Source organism: Macaca fascicularis, chromosome 2 (genome assembly GCF_037993035.2).
Source record: "Macaca fascicularis isolate 582-1 chromosome 2, T2T-MFA8v1.1".
Lineage (NCBI taxonomy): Eukaryota > Metazoa > Chordata > Mammalia > Primates > Cercopithecidae > Macaca > Macaca fascicularis.
Genome location: NC_088376.1, coordinates 141,201,633 through 141,226,646, shown reverse-complemented (window position 1 = coordinate 141,226,646; position 25,014 = coordinate 141,201,633). Strand labels below are relative to the sequence as shown.

The 25,014-nt window shown below is 37.7% G+C and overlaps 1 protein-coding gene across 12 annotated transcripts in view; it reads right to left on the bottom strand.

Moving 5' to 3' along the window:
- Positions 1-25,014, bottom strand: part of CNTN4 (contactin 4) — a 975,847-nt gene that overhangs the window by 62,709 nt on the left and 888,124 nt on the right. For all 12 annotated transcript variants that reach the window (XM_045384783.3, XM_045384784.3, XM_005547640.5 and 9 more), the window contains one exon: positions 12,121-12,248. In XM_045384783.3, the coding sequence (XP_045240718.1) occupies positions 12,121-12,248 (128 nt within the window). The remainder of the gene's footprint in view (positions 1-12,120; positions 12,249-25,014) is intronic.

The following is a 25,014-nucleotide window of genomic DNA, read 5'->3' as shown; positions in this document are numbered from 1 at the left end:
AAAAAAAAAAAAAAAAAAAAAAAGAAAAAGAAAAAGAAAAGAAAGACTCTGCAATAAGAACACAAAGTCAACTTGACAGAATTCAACCTAGGGGCATGATTTTGCTCTGGAGTAGAAGCAGATGAGGGCAGAAGTTTTCAAAGCTATAAAATTAGAGAATGATAACATTTCAGAGTTGGGTGGGATATATGAGTCAACATTTACTTAGGGTAGGCCCTGAGAATGCTAAGACGAATAGAAAATGACCCTATAGGCTACTCAAACCACACACTTGTATCTGATACATGAATTCTTTCTGCCATATTTCCCCAGAGTAGATGTCTAGTCTACTAGACATGAAATGAATGTCATCACTAATAGGCCAATGGCCTAGTTGTTTGAAAATTTTCCTTTTATCAAACGTAAGTAATATCCTCTGCTCCAATAGTTCCTGCTCATCTCTTACGGTACTGTCCTCTGATGTCACATAGAGTTTGATATCTCTTTAAATGTTTGAAAACACTGACCACCCCTCCCCTCCCACCCTCTATAAGTCTTCTCTTCCTTGGATTACCAAGCCTCAGTTTCTACAGCTGTTCCTCATATCATCCCAGTTGTCACTCTTTAAAGTGATTTCAAATTTTAATGTCTATCTTAAAATAAAAGCAATCCTCTTCCAGTTGTATTTTTATCAGTAGATCTCTATATTCCGCCCCCGCCCCCCCGCTCTTGTTTTGGACACTATTATGTTCTAGGTTTAATTTGCTTTTTTAAAGAGTATATATTGTTGACTCATCAATGATGTTATGGTCATCTAAGACCTATAACACAACTTGACTCTAAAATTTGGCTCTCTCATCCTGAGTTTTGAAGAAAAATGCAAATCTTCATATTTTATCACTATTAAGATGCATCTTGTTACATTTGGTTCAAATAACAAAGATTAAAGATAATTATCTTTTAAAGTAATTTTGAATACTAATTCCATATTTAGTTTATTCCCTAATGATTCACGTCATCAGAAAGTGTACTCAGCATGTTATCACTAACATGATGTGTCAACTGATAAGAAATTTCAATAGGAAAAGTTTGAGGAAAGGGCAGAGAAATGACTAGGGATTTCATTCTCCCATTGACATTAATCCCTTCTATGGTTTAAAAGTTTGTGTCCCTTCCAAAATTCATGTTGAAACATAATTCTTAATGCAACACTATTAAGAAGTATGGCTTTTAGGAGGTGACTGAGTCATGATGGGGTTAGGTGCCATTATAAAAAAGCTTCGCATGGGGAGTTTGTCTTCTTTTGCTGTTCCATCCTCTCTGCCATGTCAGGCACAGTGTTCCTCCCCTCTGGAGGATGCAGTGTTCAAAGTGCCATCTAGGAACTGAAAACTGGGCCCTCCCTAGACCCTAAACCTGCCAGCACCTTGATCTTGGACTTCCCAGCCCTGAGAGCCATGAGAAAGAAATTGCTATTGTTCACAAGTTACTCATTTTATGGTATTTTATTATAGCAGCATGAGTGGACTAAGACAATCCCCCAACCAACACTTTCAGGGTAAAACATGTGAAACAATCCTCCTAAACATCCCCCAGATTCTTCTCTCTATCTTCCCATATAGATATTACAAGAGTTGTTCTTTTTGTTTTGTTTTGCTGATGCTATTTTGACAAGCAGGAGATATAAACATATTCATAAAGAAATCAGGCTAGTCCTTATTTATTGTTCAAAATAATCTATGCTGGTAGAAAGATACCAATGAAAACAGAAGTTACAAACAGTGTATACAGTATGATCTTTTTGTGATAAGGATATTTATTTATAGATCTGAGGACAGATTCATACACAGTTAAGATACAGATGTAGATACAGATTGGATTCAGCCTCGATGTAATTCTAGAAGAAAACATAAAAAATATGTGGATCTCTCTGAATGATGAGATTATCTTTTCCCTAATAATTCTACAAATAATATAATTAAAACATAATTTTTACAAAAATCGTATGCTGGTAATAACTACTTTTCATTTTAAAGTCTCTTAGAAGAAGCAAAATTTCCACTGAAGTTGGTGTCATGTCACTTAGCTACAGTTTGTGCAAACTGTATTATTTCCATTAAAAAGGGAATCAAAATATTTGCCTATTCTCCACAGGTCCTGAAATATAAGCAATAGTGCCTCAGCTATGGGTGTGTTCCCCTCACTTTTCCGCTGTATTTTCCCTGAATATGCTAGGACCCTTCATATATTGGGGCCATTAGATAAATTTCTTTTCCTGGGATTACCTTGACATTTAAAAAAATTTGGCAGACTCTTATTCATACTTCAATTCGCTGTTCAATTATCACCTTTACTTCTTAGTTACGCCTCCCTTTGTGTTCCTTCTGTACTCTGAACACAGCTCTGTGTCTTTGTTTATCCGTATTGCCTCCGAAAGGTTGAGCTCCTAGGTTTGCAGGCTTTGTTGAGTATAGGCATTCCCTGAAGAACTTGTTGAAAATGAAAATTCCTGGGTCTCATCCCTGAAGATTCTGGTTCTGCAGGTCAGAGGTAGGGTCCAGGAATATGCATTTACTTAAAAACTCCTACATGATTCTGAGCCATACATTGTGATGGCTCACAATGGCCTAGAAGGAAGAGATGGTTTTGTCTTTTGTACCTTTTGACTATTCCCTCATATTTGGACTGCATCAGAGTGTCCCTTCATCAACTATACTGTCATTATAATTTAATTTCCTTTGTCTTTCACATGAAGAAGTGTTGGTGCAAATTGCACAGTGACCAGGTGTTCTACCTATGCTGTGACAAAGCCAATGGAGGCAGATACATGTTCTATCAGGAGAGACGTAGGCTCATGAAAGTATACATGGAGGAGAAGGCAGTTCTGATTTGACCCTTTGGATCCCCCTCTTCTAAGCAGAATCCAAGCTTTACTTACATTTACAAGCAGTTCTACTTTTGAAGAGAGAGAAAAGGGGAAATAGTTAATAAGATGACAGTTGGTATGGTTTCCAGTTTGGGGAATCTTCAAAGCAATGTTGCTAATCTTCACTTAATTATGTCTTGCACTTTTGCACACTGATTATAGACCTGCTAGAAGGCCACGCAAAAAGCCACTCTTACTCTATGTTCTGCTTACATTTCCTCTCCCATAACCAGGAACCTCCTTTCGACTCCTCAAATGGATACATAAAAGAGACAACCATTTTAACCTTTTAGAAATGGATCTTCTACAGTAAATCAGAGAGAGATGATGAAAATGTTAATTAACTTGCTTTCATCTTGGTCAGATTCTGTATTTAACCTAAAGGCCTAAAGTCTTTTGGGCAGTTTTCTTAAATTTAATTGCCTGTGACAGCCAAAGAAATTCAATCATGATTTGGTGGGGCTGCCTCTTTGAAAGTAATACTCCTCCTGCCTCTGGCACAGAAAACAAATGCCAAAAAAAGGAAGGTGAGATTCACTCATGAATTATTCTGACACATCTCCTTTCTGAATCAAGGTTTATAAGAGACCAAGCTTTCCCTTTCAGACTTGGGACCAACTGTTGTCTTCCCCCATGGGACCACCTCTAACATCCAAGGAGACAGATAATTTAAAACATACACATAGACACACCACAAGCTCCTCTTCTGAGAGATCATGTGCACATAAAACCAGTCTACATGACAAAGCATCATTCTCAAACCACAGGAAGTTCAGATATTTAGAAACGGAAGGTAAAAGTGCCTAATTTTTCTTTTCTCTTTATTTATTACACAATTAGCCATTTAAACTCCTTTGAAGCTATGGAAATTATTTTTAAAGACTCCATAGTTTGAGAACAACCTATATTGAGCTTTAAACATTTAATGAACTGAAAAACTTAACATAAACCATTTCTTTCCTTTAGTAAAGGAATAGCTCTATGGCAAGATGACAGAAGTAAGATGACAGATGTACTTTAAAAAGATATGCATGAGAAAAAGATAGATTTTTATTTATGTATTTCAAAAATATATAACTTTAATAATGCTGAGGATGTGTTCAGAAGTGGTAGCAGAGGTAGATGAGAGATCTATGCTTTTTAATATCAACTTCCTCTTGAGTGAGAATCTTATCGCATTAATAGCTAAATCACACTGATTGCAAAACAGCTGAAATGAGGCAATTAGTATGGTCTATGACAGCCATGAAGAATGAAACATGTGAGGTTTTCAATGCAAGCCAGATGGATATCTTCAATATACTTCTTATTATCTTCTTGTGGTAATAAGTTCAATTAAACTGAATCAGTATAACGTAAGTCTCTTTGAATTGTTGGAAAAGAAATTAATTATGTGCTTCACATTTAATGAAGCCAAAGAGTCATATTCTGTTTGCCTTTTTTGTTTGTTTTGTTTATTCTGATTAGTAAGTATTCATTACAAAAGAATTCATTAATTCATTTTATAGGAGAGTTTTTTTCCTTAAAAGAAAGAAATCATTTGTATGGAATGGGTTAAATATCACCAGGTAAAAGGTATCTCTTCTACAATAGCTGAGAGAGACCTGAAAAAACAGACCTCCTGTCTGGATGGCTTTGCCTGCAATATCTGACCATGTAGGATTCTGACCTGAGGTATTCTTTTTAATTTGAAATATTTTACATATAAAACTACAATGAAAATTTACCAATATGTGCTCATATTCCCTCTTCTAGAATTAGCAGGCTTTAACACATTTTCATGTACCTCCAGCCTTTTTCCCGCCATGAATATATATTAAAAATTTACCCAAACAGATATTACCAACACAGCTAAAGTCCTTCACATAATCTCACTCCAGGCATCCTCCCCCAAAATATTGAGTTAGTGCTTATGCCGCATGTGTATTCTGTATGCAAACATTATAAGATATTATTTTATATTACTAATTTTATATTTAATCATACAATATATTAAACAAAATGATACCATATGTATTATTCTTTAATTTCCTTGTTTTTTTTTTCATTACAAACAACACTACAAGGAACATCTTTGCAAGTCTGCCTCGGAACATGTGTGAATCCCACTAGGTTAAATGCCCAGAAATGGAATTGCTGGGCCATGGAGATTGCACTTTCTCAATTTTACTTGCTCTCCACCGCATCTATTCCAATTTCTATCCCTACTCAGAGTGTGTGAGTACCATTTTCCTCACATAGTCACGAACAAAAGGTACCGTTAGGTGTTTCTCTTTTGCCAATCTCATATGTAACAAAATCACACCACACTGATGCTTACATTGCCTTTCCCTGATTATTAATGAGGTGACGTTACTGCAGAAGCTTCTTGACCCACAGAGTGTCTTTTATGCCAAAAGCAAAAATGTGAGGCCTGTCTTCAGCATAGAGGCTTTGCTATGAAAGGACAGAGTTGGCATAGAGAAATGTAACAGTTAAGGAATTATATCTTCCCTCTCTAGACCAAGGATGGAGAAGTAATGGGCAGGCTGGAGTCAGGGCAGACTGGCATGGTATGCAATCAGCATTACAAAAAGAGAGAAGGTTTTTACAGAGAGATTTGGACAAAAGGGGAATCATTCTATTCACGATTGATATTGCCAAAGGCATGTTATTTGCTCAATCTCTGTGGCTCTCACACATGTCCATAAGAATGTCAGAGGAAATAATCACGTCCTGTTTCATCAGATTTCCAGGTTATGTCATGCTTTGTGAACACAGGAAGAACAAGAGGCACAATTACCTACCCTTCTTTTTAGATTCTCCTACTATCAGTGTGACAGATCTCAGATCTAACAGGATCTAGTATTGAAATGTTCTGGCCAGATGTTCTTCTACTGAGGGACCTACCATAATTACCATTTGGCACTTCTAATGACAAACTTTTCCTTCCTACTCTAGATGCCTGGGGTCAGAATTTGTGTTAGTCCTATTAGAAATACCCTTAATTATCACCTAGAAATAATTGGTTCCAGTGGAAGACATCTAATTCGGTTGAAGTGTATTCAGTTATAAGGGACCAATGTTAAAAGCTTTTGTTGTGTGTTAGCAGCCAACTGTCATTGTATGTTACTGATTTCTGATTGATCCCCTGTCAAATCTGGATAAAGCCTTGAACAATTTTACATAGAAGATGTGGGCTGCTTCAAACTCATTTGCAAAAAAAGTTCCAACTGAGAAGACTCTACTTTATTGCGTCTATTATGCTATGCATGGAAAGGTTGATATATCTCAATGCCCTACAGTTAAAACAGAAGAAGAATTTTATATAGTGTGCAATAGTAATGCTGTAGATACTCTTTGGTGCTGGTAAGAATATATATATATATATATATGAAATATATATATATATATACATATATATACATATATATATATATATGAAAAAATCTGTTCATTTAAACATAAATAAACTTCCTATGGGATGAACAATGAGCACTCTTTCTGACAATAAAGGAATCCATTAAATGTTCAGTAAACCACAGGAACATCTTTGGTTTGCAGGGTTGAAGAATGAAAATACAAAATAATTTCTTGTTAGGTGTATGTGTGATCTTAGTTAACTGCTACTAAAGACTTCTTTTCTATTAAAGCTATTTAAAGTATAAATTTATTTTTTCTTATTATAAAAGTAATTCTACGCACTGAATTTAGATATTTAAATAAGCAGAAAAGCCAAAAGAACTCTTTAAAAATTCAGACGAAATTAGGGTAAAACTTTATATAGTCAATTTCAAAATTAAAACAATGCTATTAGAGAAAGAACATGCAGTCTGAGAATTATGAGGCAAAGGTGGAACAGTTCAGCTGATTTAGGCTGGTGACGGTGGGAGGTTTACGAAGTGAGTAGTCTTTTTAAAAAAGCACCAGGTGATGTGCTTCTTACGTTACGGTCTTCTTAGTTTACTATTCTGGTTCCAGCTGTGTGAATCCTCCCCACATGCTGGAGAATCAAATTGAATAATTGTTCCAGTGTCTGCCAAGTAATTTTCCTCCTCCCTCTCAATCAATGATTTATCACGTCTCCTCTGGATTTTCAACTTGTATCCAAGTTCTAAAGTCAACCCTTTGGATACTGGGGTGACACTAAGGTCCTGGGAAAGAAAACTCCATACCAATTCCAGCTAATAATCCGACTCAAGGACATGTGGAAATTTCCAGCATGCAAGATCAGCAGGGGTAAAAGAAAAGTTGTGTATAGCTTGGCCAGACTATACCTTGGACAGAAATTTGAAGATCTGAGGAAGAGAAAAAGTTATCAAAGAAAGGATAAGTATTTTTTTTTTTTTTCTGTGAAGGACTTAATAGTAAATATTTAAGGTTTTGCAGAAGTGGCAAAGTTTAGGATATTATATAGGTACTTACATATTACACGGTCTCGGGGGTGGGGGGTGCAGTGGCTCACACCTGTAATCCCAGCACTTTGAGAGACTGAGACGGGCAGATCATCTGAGGTCAGGAGTTTGAAACCAGCCTTGACCAACATGATGAAACCTCGTCTCTACTAAAAATACAAGATGAATTTCATAAAAGTTTCACACCCAAAAATATTATTGTTCTTTTGGTTTTTTTCTCAACCAGCTAACATGTGAGAACCATGCTTAGCTTAGCCCCTGGGGTATATAAAACAGGTATGGATTTGGCCCATAGGGCATAGTTTGAAACCCCTGAAAACACAATGTTCTCAAACTCTGATGTGTGTAAGGATCAATTAGGGCATCTATTTTAAATGTAAGTTTTTCCAGGCCTCCTCCCTAGAGAGTTAGTTTTGTTAGGGTAGAAGTGAGGCCCAGGAGATCTGCATTTCTAACATGTACTCTAGTGAACTTTCACTTGCTAGGTGGCATGCATGTACAAAGTTCTTTGGTGTAGGACAGTGTTTCCCAAAGTATAGTCTGAAACTACCAGTTGCAAAATTGCTCAAGGTCAGTTTGGATGTAGTTCAGCAAGATGACTACGGTAACAGCATCCACAGCTTCATACCCTACATTTCAAGTCCTGGAGATGATCAGTAGGAGTGAGGGTTGCTATTAACATAGTTATCTTGTTGAACTGCATCCAAACAAATACTCTAAGTTGTTCTTCTCTAGGCCTGCTACTTAAAAATATCTGTCCTATGAAACCTGTAGAGCAGAGGCACTGTGTCACGCAAAATCCCCACCCACCACCACCCCTTTAACTCTGCTGTACAGATAAACATGATTTAGTAAGTACAATATTGCATATAAATGTACCCTGCCCTCCATATAGTTCTTAACGGTGTCAATGATCACAAAACCACATTTTTGTTTAAAGGTCAAACATTATGCTTTCTGTTAGGATTTGAGGGTTTGACTTAAGAACTAACTGTTCTTGCTTAAAATGAAACAGAAAACCAAATCCCAAGTATATTATAACTAGCCTGAAAAATAAAATCAGTAAAATTTAGGAATTCAGATGATGGGATGATAATCAAGAGCCCCCTGGGCACCTGTCAGAATTCTGCAGTTTGGAAGCCTGCTCATGCAGAATCTGAATATTTAGCCACGTGATGATTGCTTGTCAGAGGTTTATTCTAAACCTCCTGTATCTGGCGGAATAGATGGCCCCGCCTCCCTCTCCTCCCCTGCTTGCTGACCCTGTGTTTGATGCTATCTTCAGCCTCTCTCCAAAACATGGGGGCAAGGGTAGGGAGAAAGAGAATTGGATTTTAAAATCACGGTTAATGATAGAACTATTGTAAAAAGGTTAGAAAAGATGTGTTCTGATGCCTGACCTTCACAGTGTTTTAATCCCAGACACATGAGGAAATCGGAATGAATACAAGCTCATTTTAAGGTTAGAGAACACCGTCTCTGATAAATTAGTCCCTTTGTAGATCTCAAAATTGAATTAAAATACAGCGCTCAGTCATATTTCGGGCTAAGCTGTTACATTTGCATTAAAGGTGTAGGGCTCAAGCATTTTGATGTGGGATTCAGGACTTGGCACAGTTCATGTGGAGTTCAGAATGGTTTTCTCTGCCTATATCGTGCTTTATGGGGCAGATTTTAAAATCATATTTCTCAGTTTATGTTAATGTCCTTTTCGGAGACCTAGCAGTGTGGATGTCCCCTCTGCAGACGCACATACTTCCCATTAATGCTAATGGGAGTCAGAACCAACCACACTGGGAGATAAATGATCTCCCAAATCTCTTCTGACCTTATCTAAAGTAACAGGATTGTTAACTCCCGTGAACATATTGGCCAAATAAAGCTTTTTTCCCCCACCTCACCTAGAAGAAGAATATAAGAATCAGAGGACCTCTGTGGAGAAACTAACTGCAGCTCAGAACCAGGAGCCACTACCAGAAGTAACTCTGCTTGGAAACACATGAATTCTACCTGTCAATCAGGCTACCTGGGCACATCATCCCTTAACCATACCTACACATCGCTGCCTTCCTCTTTTCGTGCTGGGTCAGGCTCTTCCTGCCTCAGTCCTTCCTCTTTCTCTCACCTATTAGGAAATTTCAGTTTTTAAAGTGTTGTGCCTGTTTCAGCAAATCATGTGGCTAGCATAGGCAGGACATACTAATTCTGCATCTATAAATTCACTAAAACGCTTCTGGAAATTGTCCTCAAGTCATGTTTCCTAGTTTTAGACATTCACATATACCATCTTCATGATTTTTTGCATATCCTCCTATAACAATGCATATTTAGTACTTTTCTTTGTACTGACTCATTCTTAAATTCATTTTGAAATACTGTTGTATTTCCATTAATTGCCATTAATGGAAAACCAGTGTTCTCCTATTATACCTTGAAAGAAACAAATAGTTACCAAAATTTAAAAAAATTGTAACTGTAAACTGCCTAAAACTATATCCTATACTTATTTGGGTGAATAGCTGTTTGCATGTTACTAGAAGGCAAGAAATAAATTATTTTATTCGTTAGAATAGGTAGAAGTTACTATTTTAGCAATATTTATAACCACACAAAAATGAGGCAACCATAACATATTTCATCCCTGATATATCTGTAGGCTGTGCACCATGATTCAGTGTAAGATGAGCAGCAGGGAACTGCACAGTTCGTTGGGAATGGTTTTGTCCTGGGGCTTGTGGTATCACTGGGATATGAACTCTGATGGGAAATAGAGGCCTCTCCTTTCTGCCAACTCTTGGGAGAGCCAAGGAAGTCAATACTTATATGAAGGATTTCATATGTATTTTATGATAATAAAATACAGAACATGCCTTGTTCCTACCTGTGAAAATACCCTACTTTTAACAATATGAGGCTCACTTCTCTTTGCTAATAATTCTATTTGGGTGGAAACGTCATAAATGTTCATTTCAGCATGATTTAGAATACATGCATATCCATTTAAAAATATAAAAACAACAAAACAAATACTAATATTTCTTAGGTGCCAGATACCCTGTTAATCGCTTAGCATGGATTACCACAGTCATCAAAACAACCTCATTTTATGAAAATACGTTTATAAACAAAACAACTATTAATATTTCCTAGGTGCCAGGCACCACACTAATCACTTAACATGAATTTTCACAGTTATCAAAGCAACTCCATGAGATTGGCACTGCTATTATCCCCACACAGGCTAATTGTCTTGTCTAAGAGCTAGTAAATGGTAGAAATGAGATTCAAACCCAGCTCACTCTGACTGGAATCCCTGCCTTTTAACTATGATTTTAAGATGTCAACCTAATATTCTCTTGTATCTCCATAACTCACAAATAATCTATAACAGATCCTAGCTCTGTGTCTAACCAGCTCTGAAACATTGAGATCTCTCTTGGTCCTATATGATTACTAAGCTTCCTTTAGCCAAAACAGTCATACATTAGCAAAGACCTCTAGCTAGAACTGTGCTTTACAAATATTATCTAACCTCTTTTTCCTTTGCCCATGAAGCAGAGTGAACAAGCAGTCAGTCACACACTGATGCTAGTGCTCTGAGGAAGTAATTAATAGACTGAAATAGTTGGAATCAATCTAAACATATATTTAGTTCTAACTCTTGGACTTCCAATTTTCTATCTGCATCATCAAGTATGTTAATGATAAAAAGACTTCCCGAAAGAGTAGTACATTTCCAACTTTTAAAGACCCTAAAATACACAATTAGGTAATCTGTAGTTTTCTTCTTTAAATTAAAGGCAATTTTTTTTGATATTTTTATTTGCCTTCATCTATCCTCACAAAGGGAGCTACAAATGGGCAAGAAGGAAATAATATGATATGACTCATCTGTATAGATTACTCAGAAACAGGAAGAATGGGTAAAAAAATTTCCTGGTGCAGGATAAAGAACCAAGAAGAACTCAGAATCAGGATCTGGGTTCAGGTCTCCTTCAGCTACTCGTGACCTTGAGAGAACCACCAACGTGAGCCTCATCTTCTTCAGTCAAATCACTGCCAAGTTCCCTTCAACTCAAAAATCCTATGACAGGGCAATATATAAAGTGAAAGAAATGCAAATGAAATGTAAATTAAGATTTTCTCCTTTTCAATGGTTACTTAACACTTCCAGCCTGTGCCATGAAGCTAATATTGAAATAGTTTCACTCGTGTGCTTTGCTAACAGCATAAAGGACTTTCTGCTACAAAAATTATAAATCACCCAGGCTATGGTATATGGGAATTTTATTTCCTTAAAACTGACAAGGTTCGCTGAGTGACTAAGGCAAAGCACAGAGGTGATCAAAGCCTTTTATTAGTATAATAAGCCATATCCATATCTCTGAATAAACGGGACAGCTATCTTAAAAATTACCAATGTCATTGTTTAAGCAACGTTTGCTAAAAATAGTACATGAGTCTTGAGTTTTTAATTTGTTGGAATGGTGTTCCTAGACACGAATTTCAAATCTATAGAGACTTGAAAGAAATTTAATTAAAGGATTGAAGATAACATTAGTTACAATACTATAATAGATACAATGGCTATAATTCTCAAAATTGTATTGGATGATTCTGAAATAAGATAGTCTTTCAGTCATATTCATTACCAGCAGTTTTCTAAGAATTATTAATCATATTATGTTTGCTGTGATGAATTAATTTAGCAATACAGTGATATCTGTATATATTAATATGAATGATGCCACTTCTATAGATTACATTATTAGACATGAGGACACATATATTAATATTTGAATTCTTTGGGTTAGCCATTACCTTTCACTACCAAGTTTCCAGTACTGCTAGCAGTTCCAAAATGGTTAGTGGCTATACAGGTATAACTCCCAGCATCTGATTTAGTAACGTTGATGATTCTGAGGTTTCCATCTTCAGAAATGGTAATTCTGAAATCAAAGTAAATGAACCAAAAATGGTGAAATTTATCTCATATGACTTATTGCAATTTTTTTCTGTTATTCTGTCATTGTTCAAAGCATAAATCATTGCTACATTATTTGACAGCCTCATCTTTATTTAGGGTATTTGTCTACATATACATAAACAAAATTGAGATATGTGACTTGTTTAGAGTTTTTAATTCTTTTCTTGCTAAAATGGTCTCAACAGCCAGTTGGAATAACCATTATAAATATTCGATAGGTTGTGACAATTTCTATTTGGTAGCTCTAACCACATTAGGCAAAGGGAAGGCTTATGGTAGATCACCATTAGTCTTATAACTGCTAATGAGGAATAAGAAAAAAATCCCTTGATAAATCAATTTAAGTCTTTTCGTTGAAAGTGTTTTTTTCTAAATGAGAGCCTTAAATTAAATGAGGTATTATTAAACATATTTATTTCTGAAATATGTCAGCCAATACATTTTTAATGAGATGTAAAAACTGAACTTAAAAAAAATTAAAATATTCCACAACTCAGTGTGACTTTGGCAGAAAAGCAAATGTGGATGGCAAACCTCAGGCCCCACAATTAGGGACAAACATCTACTTTCTGCAGGGAAGAAAATGTTTTTGTTGACAGATGCAAAATTTGGAAGAGGAAGAATTTTAAAGAACTCTGTTTTCAACGTGACTACCAGAAGAGAAGTAGGAAAATACAAAGATGAGTAAGACAGACAGCTTGGCTTAGAGGCTTGTCAGAGAAATAAAAAACGTACACAGATAGCTCATTCAAGGTAAATGTTTGTTAAATTTCTCTTTTATTTCAAATCTGCCTACATCTTTCCATCTCTTCCACTCCCTCCTTCTCACCTAGTCCATCAAAACAGCCTCCTAATTGGTCTGCCTATTTCTACCCTTGTCCATCAGATCCATTCTTCAGTCAGTGGCCAGATGATCTTTTAAAATTTAAATCGGATTATATCACTCTCCTGGCTTAAAGCTATGTCCTTAGCTCTGCCATTGCATTCTGAAAAATTTTCTTGCTGCAGCCTTATTATAAAGCTTTACGGATCTAGCTTTTTAAAAAGCCTCTCTTGCTTACTATTTTGTTCTAATCTCTCTACTCTTCAATGAACTCTAGTCACACTGGCCTTCTGCATATTCCTAGAGTATTAGAAATCCTTCCCACTTCAGGGCCTTTGCACTTGCTGTTCTGCCAGCTTTGAACACCCTTCTGTGTATCTGGACATAGCTGTCACCTTCTCACCTTCAGGATCTCAGCGTAGAGGCAGTTTTTCCTTATAGATCTTTCCCAACTCACTGTTTACAGTGGGTCTCCCTGTCTCCCTGTTTTCCTGCAGCCACTTTATTTCTTCCCACTAAATTCAATCTGGAAATTTTATTTGTTTGCTTGTTAGTTGTCTTATCACATGGAATGGTAGCATCTCTGAGGGCATGGATGGTGTTCGTCTTACAACTGAACCTCCTGGGTCTAGTACACAGGATGACATGTAGTAGATACTAGAAATATTTCTTAAGTGGCTGAGTGAATACATGAATAAATAAATAACCTAAGGGAAAAATCGATAATATGTTGTATGAATTCAGAGTGGTTGAACTACTTGGCACTAGTGCTAGACTTAACAGTCCTTTCAGATCTCTGAAACAAGAGGTCTAGGATGGGCAGAGCCTCACTTCATAGAACTTTTGAGTAAGCATTTTAAAAACACAGGTGAAGATGTAAATGCACTGGGTTACAAATGCTGCATATACTTTTGTGAAGGCTTTTATGGATGGAGAAGCTACAGTCTTCCCGAAGACCCGGTCCAGATCTATGACTCAATCTGATGAGAGGGTATGAAGGCAGAAGAACTCTACAAAGAATTTTGGAATCAGAGGGGTGAGAGTTCACATTCCAGTGCTGTTGTTTCTAGCTGTACCACTAAAGGCAACTTACTTAACTTTCTCAGTTTTTACTTCCTCTTCTATGAAATAGAACTAACAATGTCCATCGTATAGACTGATAGCAAGAATTAGGTAAGATAGCGTCAGTAAGATTCCTAGATGTAAGATTCCTAGATGTTTCCTGATATTTACTAGGCAGTGGTTCTCTTTCATCTTTAAAATTGTGTTGGCTAGGCTGGGTGTGGTGGGTCACGCCTGTAATTCTAGCACTTTGGGGGGAGAGGCAGGAGGATCACTTGAGCTCAGGAGTTTGAGACCAACCTGGGCAACAGGGCAAAACCCTGTCTCTACAAAAAATACAAAAGTTTGCCAGGTGTGCCGGCTTGTGCCTATAGTCCCAACTACTTGGGGGGCTGAGGTGGGAGGATGGCTGGAATCTAGGAGTGGAGGTTGCAGTGAGCCAAGATGGCACCACTACACTCCATCCTAGGAGACAGAGTGAGAACCTATCTCAAAAAAAAAAAAAAAAAAAGAAAAAGGAAAAAAAATGTGTTCTCTTATTTGGTCACTTGTACATATAGGAAACATTGGACGACATCATTTTAATATATTTTCTTTTAACATAGTAATTAAATCAGCCTTATTTTTGTATTTTGTCTGTTATTTCTGACAATTTGAAATCAATAGGCAAATTAACTGAGTCATCCCAAATCAAGGTACAAGATGCAGACAGGGCACGAGGGCACCTGTGGTTGGGCAGTTTGTATCTGCTGGCGGTGCCTATGTTGCTTTCTGGTAGAGGCCTGGCATTGGAGGCCTTGGCCTTTGGGCTGGGGTGGCCCATGCTCCTGGTGGAGGCAAGGGAGCCGAGCTGGAGCCATGGCCAGTGAGGTGGTAACTGTTAGGCCTAACCATTGCTGTTGAAGGATTTGTGGGTCATTATATTTTGCAAACCAGGAAGCATATGGAGCCTCAGGTAAAACAAGCTTTTCAAAGTCTACTGAAATCTGCCCTCAATGATGGCTATTACAGAGATGTCTGAACCCAAAGTGACAAAATAAGAAGCAGAGGTGCAAGTCCTCCTGCCAATAAAGAAAGAACAAGAGATGCTCATAAACAAATTACTCTCTTAAATCACATCACTCAGATAAAGGAGAATGTTCTTACATAGCAGCCAAAATTTATGAAGGTAAACATTTACTAGAATATCAAGGTAAAAAAAATAAGTAAATGTATGATGAATTTTAAGTTCTTACTAGTTTACATAGATGACTACCAACTTCTTATAATAAAATGTCTCAAAGCTACAATTTAAAAAATAATTTAGCATAAGCTAAATCAAAACTCTGGCTAAAAAAAAAGACACAGACAAGAAGGCCTTTTGTTCATTCACATCACAGATACGCATATAACAGTTGCTCAATAAAGACCATCTGATACCTCATTTGCCAAGGAGCAGATGCATTGACAAAAACAGAGTGGAGAACAAATCTTAATTACCTCAATAATAACAAAAATAGCTTTAAAGGAGTTAGTCACATTCCATTTATAAAATAATTTGCTAGAAATTGTGAAATGCTGGCATATGAGAATTAAATATGTAAGGTGACATTTGTGTTTTATGTATGGGCTTATCTTCCATGAGGTAACACTGGCTTGGAGCATATTAAATATTCTTAGGGGTGAGATGACTCTTTAAAAGCAAAAACACCTATAAATAACTTATACCATTAAAAATAGTATCATGACCATTCCAAAAACCTAAAGCCATTGCCTGTATCAAACTCTGACATGCTGAAGGAAATGAATACGGAAACAAGTAAAGGATTTGTCATCAGATGACTTGGATTCTAGCCTTGACTCTGAAACTTGTCAAGTATATAGCATTGCCAAGTTACTTATGCAAGCTCTGAGACAGTTTCCCAACCTTGGCACTGACGACAGTTTGGACTGAACAATTATTTGTCCTAGGTGGGATAATGGGCAGCATCCTTGGCCTGTACCCACTGGACTCCCATAGCTCTAACCCTTCCCCAAGTCATGACAATCAAAAATGTCTCCAGAGATTGTCAAAGATACCCTGGGGGTCAAAATCACCCCAGTTGAGTACTGCTAGTCTAATTCAGTTTTTAAAATCCCTTCTTCTATAATGAGATAAGATAGGTGAGAATTTCGTAACTTAAAGTGCTCCACACTCTTCAAATGTTTTCCCCACCATCATTTCCATCCCTGCTTCCTATTTTTGGTATCTGCACTGCATAAAACCCAGCTAGCTTTTAATAGTCTTAGTACAAGGCTCTCTTTGCCCCTTGTCCTCAGAGTTTCCCTGTCCAATTTCCTATGGGCCTTGTGAAATTACAAAATAATTTTATAAACTGTTTTATTATTAATTTTAAAGATTTCAGTGCCTGATATTGGTTTAGGGTCTTAACTCTCCCATTGTTATTTGCGAAGAGGTAAGAGCCTAACTCTTTTAGAACTCCAGATGAGAGAAGGACAGTGAGGGAGATCGTTTGTAGAAGGGGTAATTTTCAGTAGCCTTCATTAAATCACATCATATTGCTGTGACCACTTATTCTTACTATTATCCAAATGTGGGGGTAATGGAAGTTTGATAAACTATTCTTTTGAGAAACTCAACCACTTCTTTATATAAGCAATACAGTGTAGTAACTAAGAACATAAACTCTGGAACTAAACTGTCTAGGCTCAAATCATGCTTCTACTGCTTAGGAGTTGTGTGACTTTGGGAAAGTTAATCTCTCTGTAACTCAGTTTCCTTGTTTGTAAAAATGGGATAATAAAAGTAACCATATATATCTCATAGAGTTGTTGTAAATATGTGCAGTGCTTAGAATGATGCCTGACACATAAAATGCACCTGGCAGGACAGGTACTTGGGCATATGTCAGTGAGACAGTCTATTCATATGTCATGCATAGACCAGGGTTAGTCACATGTTCTATTAAGTGAAGCTCTGTGCCTTCCTGGACCCATTGTTTCAAGCAATTACAAAGGATTCTGTTAAGGCTAAGACAACTGCTGAGTAGTTCTGCCACTCTGAAGTCCTACAACACATTATGATGCCTCACAAAGCATATGGGTGACACCAAATAGACACAGAAGGGGGATGATATAATGAACTCATTTATTCATAGTTCTTTACTAAATACCTCCTATATATTAGGCTTTGTGCTATTTTTTAGTGATGTGAAATTATTGTTTCTGTTCTCAAGAAGCTCATAATAAATCATTACTTTTGATAATTACATATCTAGAAATAACGCCAGTGTGTTCTATATGATAACATACACATTTCTATAAGTGCACAGTAAAATGGGCATTCCTGTTTTCAATGGGAAAGCTGTTTCACAGACTATCTAGGTATAAAGATGGAGATGGGCAGGGACCCAGAGCTGGCCAGTCAGGAGACCCTATTCTTTTGTCTGTAGTGATTGGTGTACAACCATGCCATCAAAACCAGGAGCTCTTTGAGAAAACAATCTCTTTCTGCTGGGATTGTTAAATTTGGAAGATGGGAATCTAGAATTGTTGGCAATTATTTTGACAAAGCTAATAGACAAAGCATGCCTTAAGGAAGCCAAGCAAAGACAAACAGAGCCCAAGAGAAAGAGAGAGAGAAAGAGAAGCAGAGACCTTATGACATTTTTGAGCCCATTTCTGTCCATGGTGGAAGTCAACACCTTGGATGCCTCAGTCATATAAGCCAATAATTTAAGATATTAGAAATTGAGTTTTCAGCCCTTACAACAGGAAGAGTGCAGTCTTTCCAAGAAATTACTGAACTTGTTCACATGACAGTGGTAGTAAAAGTAGAATGGAGGGAATGGATTCTGAAGATGATTCTGTGATAACTGCCTCGACAGAACGTTTTGGTAGAAGACTGATGAATGCTATCTGTAATGCAAGAAAAACCACAGTTCTGAATATGAAAAAAAGGTACCTGATATTTCTTCATACACAGCTGTATCACATAATTTTGGCTATATCTTTCTGCATATAAAGGCTAAGTATACAATTTGACCTGTTGCTTTTAATGTGTTTTATGGGATTTTTTTTTTCTTTTTTTTGACAGTCTTGCTGTGTCACCCAGGCCGGAGTGCAGTGGCACGGTCTCGGCTCACTGCAACCTGCACCTCCCAGGTACATGCGATTCTCTTGCCTCAGCCTCCCGAGTAGCTAGGCGTGTACCCCCACGTCTAGCTAATATTTTGTATTTTTAGTAGAGATGGGATTTCACCATGTAGGCCAGGCTGGTCTCAAACTTCTGACCTCAAGTGATCTGAGGGCCTCAGCCTCCCAAAGTGCTCGAACTCCAGGAGTGAGCCACCACACCCGGCCAATGTTTCATGGGATTTTTATAAGCCAGAAATAAGCTATAAAGCTAGCATTTGGCTTTGGGGTACAAATTTGGCTAGCTCAAGGAAATTTTGAAATGCAACTCAATGTAAATACTTACATATTTTCTTCCTTTCAATTTGGATCCTCTACCAACTTAGAAAAATGGTTTTTCTACTAATATTACATTCTTTTTTTTTTATATGAATATAGTACCTAAACCCAGTTCAAGGATAGTGATATAAGAGTTAAGGAGAAATTATTTAGGCAGATAGTGAGGGTACGGGAGTCCTCGGTAAGGTTTTCCTTTTAATGAAAAGCAGCCCCCAAATCATTTTCTTTTCTAACAAAAAGCAGCTTGTAAAATTGAGCTGCAGACACAGATAAGCAAGCTTGAAGCTTTCATGGGTGAATGCTGGCAGCTGTGCTAATAGGAAAAGACTACTTGGGACTAGGCATGTTTAAAATAGTGGCTCCATCTTCCCTTCTCTTGGCCAGCCACATGTACAGCAAGAAGTAGACAACATGGTGGTGCTGGCCTGGTGGTGCTGGCCAGGCAAAGACCTCATTTGCATAATATTAGGGTGGGCCAGCCAGCTTCCCCACGAGTTATGTAAACATCACACCTGGTCTAACCAATCTTTGGGCCCTGTGTAAATCAGATACCACCTCCTCAAGCCTGTCTATAAAATCCAGTGTTCTCCAACACAAGCCGGAAGTCCCATTTGGACGTTCCTCTCTCTTGCAAGAGAGGGAGCTGTTCTCCCTTCTCTTTCTTTCGCCTATTAAACTTCGGCTCTAAACGCACTCCTTGCGTGTGTCTGTGTCCTTAATTTTCTTGGCGTGAGATGTCAAACGTCGGGTATTATCTCAGACAACAACGCAGCTTCAATAGCTTTATTTTCATGTTTGTTTCTGGATGAGATTTCAAAGTTTCCTTTATGGTCCATCTCATCTTGGTTTCCTCAATTTAGACTACTGACTGACTTGTAGCTATTAGGGTGATATTGAACTTTGAGCTCCTCCTAATACTTATGAATAGTGATGGAGTAAGATAAAAAGAATTGAAAATGTACATCTGTTCTTGGCTTAGAATAGGTTAGTCCTGACCTACCTGTGGGCCCTTTTTAAATTATTGATGGTAACAGAGAAAAGTCAAAGATGATAAAGGAGCAAGTAGTAAAAATAAAGACGTGACACAAGACTTAATTTTCCCTGCATGAAAAGAGGTCATCTAATTCACAACACAGTAAATTACCTAGAGCAGAGAGAAGCAGTTGTTCCCTCACTGTCATTTGGAGATTTTGGATCCACAGAGGACAGGAACAAATCTGGACTCACGAGATAAACTGAATCTCTCTTTCTTCATATGAGGCTCTGGGTTGCAGCCACTGAAGAGTTGACATTGTCAGTCTTATAAATCAAAACCAGTCTGGGGACACAGGACCTTTAAAAATGCTGATCTTTTCTTTTGGGAGGGCTTTAGTAACACATGACAAAAGCTGCCAACTTCACTCTATCACCCAGAAGAGGAGGATTATCCCCAAATGGAGACCTGTGATTTTTCTGAGCAGTTCAGCAGGAAGCCTAACTGCTGTAGAGGGAGACGCATATCCTTGCTTGCCTTTAAGTCACACTGAAACACTTCCTTAGAAATAAATCCCTTTAGAATACAACTTAGAAAACCACTTCTCCCCTTCTTCAGAGAAAGAAATTATGCAGTGATCATTTCCTGTCAACAAACAAACAAAATACACAAAAAAGTGACAAACTGTTTTGTTAAATTTTAAATCATCTTTATTATTGTTAGATCAAGAATAAAGTAACTCACTTAAAATTATGTGCAATTAAAAAAAAAAACTCAAAATGCCTTAGGAGGCTTCTACTCTCTTTTATACATGATCAGTTCTAGAAAACATGTTTGAAAGTTGAACGCCTGAAAGTGAAACAACAGATTTACACATTACAAGGGAGGCTAGACTCCTGAAGAGCTAAAATTTATTAAAAAATCCCAAACATAGTTAAAATAATTATTGCTACTGTCACCAAGTAGCCCCATTTTTCTAAGATGGTTTAATTATTTTTCTCTCTCTCTTTTTTTCTCATTCCCCTGGTCCCCCACTTCCTACTTAGCCCTTTAGAAATGCAAATACAGCCTTTTACCTCCCCTTCACCAGACACTCCCTACAGGGCAAGTTCATCTAACTATGTGCTTAGGCGCTCCAGAAAGAAACTTTCACCCACCGGGAGGCTGCCTCAATTTTACAAAACTTCCTCCCACCAGGAGACTGCCTCAAGAGATATGAAACTCCTTCCCACCTGGTGAGTTTGCAGCCTAGTCCTGTCCACGAAGGTGCCAGCAGTCACAAGCTCGACCACCTAGTAGATAAGGCACTAGAGTATCACATGTTTTGCTTGCTTCCTCCTCTACCTTTTCAAAGTACCCGCTTTCTGTTCCAAAAGTGAAGTGGTACACTTAAGGCAGGACACCTGTATTTCTCCCCTCAAGCTAGCTTTGGAATAAATCACTTTCTTTATACCAGACCTCACTCTTGTTAATTGAACTCTGCAAGGGGTGAGCGACTAACTTACATTTCGTTAAGACTACTTCTCAGCTCAAGCAAACTTGAAGGATGGCAGAGGGGAGGATGGCAGAGCTGTCATAGGAGGCCTGGCTCCAGGAAGGAAAGACTGCTGACCCCAGGCGCCATCAGCGATGCCCTAGAATGAGGGTGGTTACACAGGCATCCCCCAACCAAAGGTCTCTCGTACATCATAAGGCAGGACAGAATTGGGCACGTGTCAGCGAGAGCCTCGTTAATAGACCAGAGGAACTTCACAGTCACAGACATACTTGCTTTTTCTAAACAATTAAAATAAACATTGAATAATTGTGTGATTTCATATAAAAGCCCATTCCTGGCTAATTGTGACATAGGGGAAGATAGGGCAATACTGGCAACATATCCCCTCAGGGCACCAATAGGCTGGAGGAGATGGGCAGCAGCCCCTTTGAGCAGATCGTGGGCTTCTAGCTCCCATCCATTCCTGGCTTGAACCTCTCTTTAATGTTCCTACCAGGCCCCTGCAGGCTTTGGAGACTGTGAACCCTGACTTTAAACCAGCAGCAGCATGTGCCTGAGTACATGGGGCAGGGATTTAGGGTAGCCTGTGGTTATAAGGACACGATCTACCCCCCTTCAATGTTTCCACTCCAGACATACTGGACAGAGAGAACAGAGCAATGGAGTGGGAGGGGACAATGGGTGTGGTGTGGTAGTAGCTTCCTATGGCTGCCATAGCAACACACCACAAACCAGGTGCTTTACAACAATAAAGATTTATACTCTGGAAGTGGTGGAGGATGGCAGTCTGACATGAAGGTATTGGCCAGGTTGGTTGCTGCTACAGGCTCTGTGGGAGAAACCTTTGGTTCTCTCTCAGCTTCTGGTGGCTGTTGGCCCTTTTTTTTTGGTGTTCCATGTCTTGCAGAGGCATCACTTCAATCTCTGTTCCCATCATCACATGGTGCGGATGTGTGTCTCTTTACGCTGTCTTCCCTCTGTATCCAAATTTCCCTCTCCTTATATAAGGACATCAGTCATTGGATTAGGGCCTATGCAAGCCAGTATGACCTCATCTTAACTTCATTACATCTGCAAAGTCCCCAAATAAGGTCACATTTTGAGACTCTGGGTGAATATGATTTTTACAGGGACACTGTTTAACCTGTAACAGGTATCAAGAGAGAAAACCCCCCAAGGCTGTTAACCCTTGTTTGAAGCCCTTAGACGGGCAGAGGGAGTGATACAGAGGAGGGGTTCTGCTTCTGTGGGCCTGGCACCACCTCCCATGCCCACTGCTCAGCCTCCTTCCAGCCTGTAGAAGGCTTGGTCTTTCCCCAACAGCAGCTAACAGAGACTTGCAATTATTGCTCTTTCGGTGATACAGCAACAATCAAATGAGCAGTATAAAAGACAGTTTGGGGGTAGTAATGGGTAATGTACAAAAGAATAAAAGTCCACTAGGAAAAAAAAGATTAGGGCCTGCTTGCAATTTTAATTTCTTCTGTAATTAACCCTGTTTGTTGATTGGATTAAACTACATCTCCCATTTGATATTTTTCTTGTTACTCTGGCCAAGCAATAAATATTTACTTTAGTATTAAAATTATAACCAAAATAAGACAGGGGAGGGTCTATACCAAAATGGCAACCTATGGTTTTCTAAGCTGTTCTGCCTGGAAGTTGAACTGCTTATGAGAAAGGCATTGTCTTTATTCACCCTTGAGGCAACAGCAATACAGCATAATTGTGGAATACAATGCCCAAGAAATAGTCACAATGTGGAAGGAGTGGAGAGGTGGCAATGAAGAGACAAGGATAAAGATTCATATATTCAACCTATCAACAGGAGAATTAGCCTGTGACCGCAAGAGCTAACATATGGATGCAGTACAGGGGTCCCTGGCTTTGTGCCAGTTGAGAAATTAGAAAATCCTATTGGCATGGGTAGGCTAAATGCTACAGACCTACCTGATAGCAAATAACACCAAGACTTTTCTCTGAAAAGAAAAAAAAAAAAAAAGACTTGTTTTGGTCTGAATTTCCTTGGCTATCTCTTTTAATAAAATTCAAAAGGTATTTTAACTTTTAACTGAAATTTGCCCAAGCTTACATACTTGATTTCAAAAGATACGTGGAAATTCTCAGCATGATGGGAAGGAATGAATTATTTTGAATTACAGAAAGAAAGAGATATAGTTTTGTGGTAATGTGCAATTCATAAAGAGTCAATTGAGACCCCTAGAAGATGGCTTTGCTCCCCATCTTAAGAAAAAAAAAGGTATTTTGGATAACAAATTTAAACGTAGGTCAATAGAGAGACATCTACTCCAGGGGTAATTTCAGGCAAACCTGTCATTGATCTTTCTGTGTAGTCTCTGTGACAGCAATAGACATCACTATTGAACAGACACCCTGGTGACAAAGTTCCCTTAGAGATAATTTGCTTTCCGTTGTAAGATTTGGGTTTAATAAACCGCTGAACAACCTGTGCATTTCAGGCCACCTGAAGAACAAGCTGCGTTCAGACCCTATTGCCCTTGTCTGCAGCATTGCTCAAAAGAAAAAATAAACTTGTGTTTGTTTAACCTGGTTTGATCCAGGTTTAACTTCCTCTGAACAACAGTTTGAAAGCCCTTAAAAATAACCTGGAAATAACTCTCTGCCTGGGGCTGGATGAGTATTAAAGATCACAGAGTTAATTTTAATTATTCTTTGTGACACAGTGCATGATGAACATGAGAAATACTTTTCTTGGGCTGGTAAAATTTTGTGATTTTATTTATTCACATGGTAAACATGTAACACTGAAAACCCCATGTCTTTGGGAAAAGGAAATAAAGTAAAGGACATGTTTGGATGTCATTTTGTCTAAAATTTGTTTCTTAAATTGCTATATTTAATTGATGCAAGATCTCTCCATGTTTCCATTCATATAAGATTTAAAATTCCTTTCTTCTGAGAATTTAGGACCTGAGACAATTTCAACATAATTCCATAAGGCATTGTGAGGATGAATGGGGGTAAGGACAGGAAAGTAATATTATTTAAAGCAATATTATTTGTTATTTTCTATACTTCCATATACTTTTACCAAAGCATCATAATAAGTAATATAACTTTTATAATGAGAAAAAACTTATTAAAATATATAAGGCACTCAGGAAGTTTTATATAACAAAATCAGGACAGTAGGGTAGCTTGTAAAAGAATAGTTTAATAACAAAGTGCAGCTGTCTCTAGAAATAATTAGAAATAAAGAAGACATGGACAGAAATGGACCAAGAGACCCAGAGGAAAACTGTAAATATACTAAGTTGAGTGTTGGGCACATGGAGATGCTTAAGAAGTTTATTAAGCACCTACAACATCCTATTGGGTGCTGTTGGCTGCTTGCATTTATTATCTCATTTAATCTGCACAATTCTGAGGAGTATCATTATCCTAATTTTTCAGTTAAGAAAAATGAAATCCAGAGAAACAAATTAAAACATCCAAGGTCAATATAATTTATAAGAAATAGAGTGGAGTTTTGAGCTCAGGGCTCACTATACAGCCTGTACCCTTCCTACCCTGCCATCCTACAGTGTTGGAGGGTATAGGAAAGAAAGAAAACGAGAAGTAAAAAAGGTAACCGCATTTAAGAGATTTTCTTTAAATTTGCCATTAGATCTTTGGTTATAATTAAATAGTTCTCTCTTTTTTTCCTGTTTGCTCTCTAATTTTACTTGTCAAAATAGCTTTTCCTAATATTGAGAAATCTGTGTCCCTTTTAATGTGTCTGAAAGCAGAAGCAAAAGTAAAGAATATGTGAAAAATAACTTGAAGTTGAAATCACAGAAGCTTCCTTTACCACTTGGTAACTAAAATGCCTGGAAGACAATATTAATTATTAATTAGAAAGGGGGGCCCACTATATAGATTATATAATTTAGTAAGGA